General features: G+C 51.6%; 1 protein-coding gene across 1 annotated transcript in view; it reads right to left on the bottom strand.

Annotated features, from left to right (window-relative positions):
- Positions 1-4966, bottom strand: part of CCDC27 (coiled-coil domain containing 27) — a 21999-nt gene that overhangs the window by 4728 nt on the left and 12305 nt on the right. Inside the window, 2 exon segments of the mRNA XM_008068740.1 lie at positions 468-680; positions 973-1050. Coding sequence (XP_008066931.1) covers positions 468-680; positions 973-1050 — 291 coding nt within the window.

Genomic DNA, 4966 nt, shown 5'->3' with positions numbered 1-4966 from the left:
TGAGACTCCAACTCAAAAAAAAAAAAAAAGATGACTTCCTAGTTTGGCTAAAAGGGTTGATTGACTTCAACACTAATACAGTGCCTGAAACGTGCCTGGCCTTGCACACACGCATGTATTTTAAGCGGGCGGACTTTCTTCGTCTTCCCCCTACCCTCCTCCCCGCCCAGGAGCCCTTCCCCTTTCCCGCCAGCTACCCAAATCCTCTGCCCTTCATGGCACAACCCAAGACCCGCTTCCTCTGCAAATGAGGCTGGCCTCTGCCCAGGGGCACTCCTACCACTACCACTGACCAGAGCTTCTGGGGACAGCATCACACCCTGTCTCCTTCGCCCACATTCCTGAGCGTCAGCTCTGCCTGGTGCCCGGACACAAGGCAGAAGGAGCAGAGCCCCCGCTGCTCAGGGCATGCTTCCCGGCGGGCGGTGGGCGGGCCTGGGTGCTGTCCCCGAGGAGGGCGGGCGTACCCTGGACTGGGTGCTCTCCAGGGCCACGCGGGCCTGCTGCTCCATCTGCCGAGCTGCCTCCTTCTTGCCCTGCAGCTCCTCCTGCAGCAGCCGCCACCTGAGCAGGTGATCGTGGTCCAGCTCGACCTGGGCCTGCAGCTGGCTGACCTGGGCGTCCAGCTCCAAGATGGTGCGGTCCCGCTTTGTGAGCTCCTTTTCCAGCTCCGACACTCGCTGGGGAGGCAGGGGACAGAGAGGCGGCCCAACCTGAGTTTGTATCTTCCCCACCCACTCTCCCCCAAGCGACGGCCAGCGGCTCACTGGGCCCCCAGTCCAGGCAGGATCCAGCCACTGTGAGGAACCCCGAGCGTGGGTCTGGGGCTGGGTTTGCTGAGGGCGATGCTGCCTGACTCAGCAGGCTGGCCCAGTCCTGAAGACATGCCGGCCTCATCTCGCCCTCGGACGTTCTCCAGACTTAGAGCAGGGGCAGCGCCCGCCAGCCCTTCCGCAGTGCCCAGGCCGTCACCTGTCGGAGCAGGAGGTTGTCCTTCTCGATGAGCCCTATCATCTCGTGGTGCTTCTTGTCGTCTCGTAGGTTGGAGAACTGGAAGGAGACAGAGAGGTGGCTTGAGGGACTCCCAGGGTGAGATGACCAAGCGGACACTGGCATCTCGGTCTTCCCCCTCCTGAGCCTCCCTAAGATGACAGCAGCGGGATTTCTGCTGGAGACCGGAGGGAGAGGCAGAGTGCTGGGAACATTCTAGAGGCTGCAACGCAGGCAGCTGAGAGGCATCTGACGTCACGCACGTGAGACAGCCTAGTCCTCAGCCGGGGCAGGCAGAGCTGAGAACAACCCCGCTCACACCTGAGTTCCCAAGACTTGGACATTGGTGGCGGCACGTTCTTCTAAACACGGAGGCTGATGAGGGGGCTGGGCGGGATGTTTCAGAAATGGAAGAGTCCTGGCCTCATCCTGGCCTTGAGCTGCGGGTCCCTGCCTTCTCCACCCTAATGGAGGCCAGCGATGGGCCTCAGGCCTGAAGCCGCGAGACCAGATGAGGGTGGAGACACAGCCCTCTCCCTCTCTAGAACCCCATAATGAGGCCTTTCCCTTCCAGGCAAGACATTCCTCCAGCTTCCTAGATTTCATGAGATCTGAACAAACCAGAGGGAAGACCTACAACTGTCACCGTTAGAAACTCTATGGACATGCCCAGGCATCCCACTCCCATCACAGAGCAAGGGGCGGGGGTGCCTGTGTGCTCAGAGAGTCCAGTCAGCTGATGCTGGAGCAAAGTTCTTGAGTGAATGACAGGACAAAAGCAAACTTGAAAAGGGACTTGGGCGGGTGCAGTGACTCATGCCTGTAATCCCAGCATTCTGGGAGGCCAAGGCGAGAGGATTGCCTGAGTTCAGAAGTTTGAAAACAGCCTAGGCAACTTGGTGAGACCTCGTCTCTACAATAAATCAAAAAATTAGCTGGGCGTGGCGGTGCATGCCTGTAGTTCCAGCTACTTGGAAGGCTGAGGCGGAAGGATCGCCGGAGCCCAGCAGGTCGAAGCTGCGGTGGCCGGGAGCGGCCACTGCACTCCAGTCTGGGTGACAGAGTGAGACTCCAACTCAAAAAAACCCAAACTTGACAAGAGGGCTGTTGATAAAATTAAGGAAATCATCTAGAAAGTAGACCAGAAAGACATGGAGAGGAAAAGTAGGTGGAAACAGATGAGAAGGAGCCAGAACTAGAGGTCCAGTAGGCTAATAACTGGAGTGCCAGCAGGAGACTCCCAAGAAGACAGTAGGAAATAAAAAACAACATAACCAAAGAACATTCCAGAACTAAAGGACACACATTTCCAGATGGCCACTGAGTGCCCAGTAAAACAGAGGAGGATATACCCTCAGCAAGGTACAACTTTGGGATGTTTCAAAACACCTGGGACAAAGACAGGCTCTTGCAATTCTCCAGAGAAGAACAACCCACCCCTGAGAACCATGTTATAGGAACAAACAAGAACAGGTGACCTTGAACTTCCCACCAGCAACCCTGGAAGCTAGAAGACAGTGGAGCTGTCAAGAAAGAAAGATGGCTGGGCTCGGTGGCTCAACCTGTAATCCCAGCACTTTGATTGCCTGAGCTCCATGGGTTTGAGACCAGCCCGGGCAACTTGATGAGACCTCATCTCTACAATAAATGGAAAAAAAAAAGGCTGGGCTCAGTGGCTCAGCCTGTAATCCTGCGCTTTGGGAGGCTGAAGTGAGTGAATTGCTTGAGCCCGTGGGTTCGAGACCCACCTGGGAAACTTGGTGAGACCTCATCTCTACAATAAATCAAAAATCAGCCGGGCATGGTAGCGTGCGCCTGTAGTTTCAGCTACTTAGAAGGCTGAGGCGGAAGGATCGCCGGAGCCCAGCAGGTCGAGGCTGCGGTGGCTGGGAGTGGCCACTGCACTGCAGTCTGGGTGACAGAGTGAGACTCCAACTAAAAAAAAAGAAAAAAGAAAAAAAAATCAGCCAGGTGTGGTAGTGGGCACCTGTAGTTCTGGCTATTTGGAAGGCTGAGGTGGAAGAATCGCTGAAGCCCAGTAGGTTGACGTTGCACTTACGCCTGGGCGATGAAGTGAGACTCCAACTCAAAATAAAAAAAAAAAAAGAGAGAGAGAAGGATGTGGGATGCAGTAGTTTTAAAACTGTGGTTTATCCACACACCTTCAACCAAGTCATCTTCAACAAAGCCAACGCTAACACTGGGGATAGGAAACCATATTTAGCAAACAGTGCTGGGAAAACTGGCTTAACCACATGCAGAAGAATGAAACAGGACACCTACCTATCACCATATCCAAAAATCATCTCTAAATAGATCAAAGACCTAAATGTAAAACCTCAAACTCTAAGAATCCCAGAAGAAAACGTACATTGGAGTAGGCAACTGATTCTTGACCAAGTTTCCAAATGCAATTGCCATAAAAGCTAAGAGAGACAAGTGGGATCTCATCAAACCAAAAGGATTTGGCACAGCAAAAGAAACCATCAAGAAGGTAAAGAGATAGCCCACAGAATGGAAAAAAAATAGTTGCGAATTATACATCTGACAAAGGCCTAATGTCCAGGATGTACGAGGAACTCAAACAAAATAAAAGGAAAAAAGCAATCCCATTACAAAGCGGGAAAAGGACATGAACAGACACTTCTCAAAAGAAGGCATCCAAGTGGCTAAAAAGCATATGAAAACATACTCAGCCTCACTAATATTCGAGAAATGCAAATCAAAACCACAGTGCGATGCCATCTCACACCAGTCAGGATGGCTGTCGTTAAAAAGTCAAAAAACAACAGGTTGCAGAGAAAAGGAAACGCTTCTACACTGTTGGTGGAAAGGTAAGCTAGTTCAGCCTTTATGGAAAGCAGTTTTCTCAAATAACTAAAAATTGAGCTACCATACGACCCAGCAATCCCATTCCAGAGTACACCCAGAGGAACATAAATTGCCACACCAAAAAGGCACCTGCACGTGTGTGTTTATTGCAGCACTATTCACAGTAGCAAAAACCCGGAACTCACCCAGATGCCCATCAAAACTGGACTGGATAAAGAAAATGTGGTACATATGCACAATGAAATCCCAGGTAGCCATAAAGAACAAAACCATGTCCTTTGCAGCAACATGGATGTAGCGGGACACCATCATTCTAAGGGAACTATCACAGAAACAGAAAATCAAATACCGTGTATTTTCACTCACAAACGGGTGCGAAACATTGAGCACGCAGGCACAAGGACAGGAACAATGGACGCTGGGCACTGCTAAGGGAGGGGGGAGGGAGGGAGGGAAGATGAGAGGTATACAGCCACCCTCTGGGTGCCAGGTACGCTACTGAGAGAGGGGCACTCCACAACTCTAAAATAATAAAATATGTTGTGGTTTATGATTTTTTTTTTTTTTGAGTTGGAGTCTCACTCTGTCACCCAGGCTGGAGGGCAGTGCATGCTCACAGCCATCGCAGCCTTGACCGGCTGGGCTCAGGCAATCCTTTCGCTTCAGCCTTCCAAGTAGCTGGAACTACAGGCATGCGCCACCATGTCTAGCTAATTTTTTGATTTATTGTAGAGATGAGGTCTCACCAAGTTGCCCAGGCTGATCTCGAACCTGTGGGCTCAGGCAATCTTCTCACCTCAGCCTCCTAAAGAGCTGGGATTATGGGTGTGAGCCACCATGGCGGCCGGTTTATGAACCTTAGTATCGTTTTGTAAGACTTTTGTCTCAGTCACATGTGCGTGCTACAAATGACAAATGTCCTGATGACATCAGAATGGTGTTGATCTCACTGACAGTGTGACCGAATGACATTGGGAGGAGGGGTAGAAAGGGTGCCCTGTGTTTGGGGGAGGGGAGCAAGAGACAAAAGAAAGAAAACATCCCACGATGGTAAGGTGGGGACACGTCTAGACTGGCCATCACGGACATGCTATAGAGATACGAAGAGAGAGTCCCAGAGAATCTGCTAGAAGAGTTGAAAGTG

Source organism: Carlito syrichta, unplaced genomic scaffold (genome assembly GCF_000164805.1).
Source record: "Carlito syrichta isolate Samal-C Ts95f unplaced genomic scaffold, Tarsius_syrichta-2.0.1 Scaffold311497, whole genome shotgun sequence".
Lineage (NCBI taxonomy): Eukaryota > Metazoa > Chordata > Mammalia > Primates > Tarsiidae > Carlito > Carlito syrichta.
Note: the sequence above shows the minus strand (reverse complement) of the source record. Positions and strands in the feature narration are given on the sequence as shown.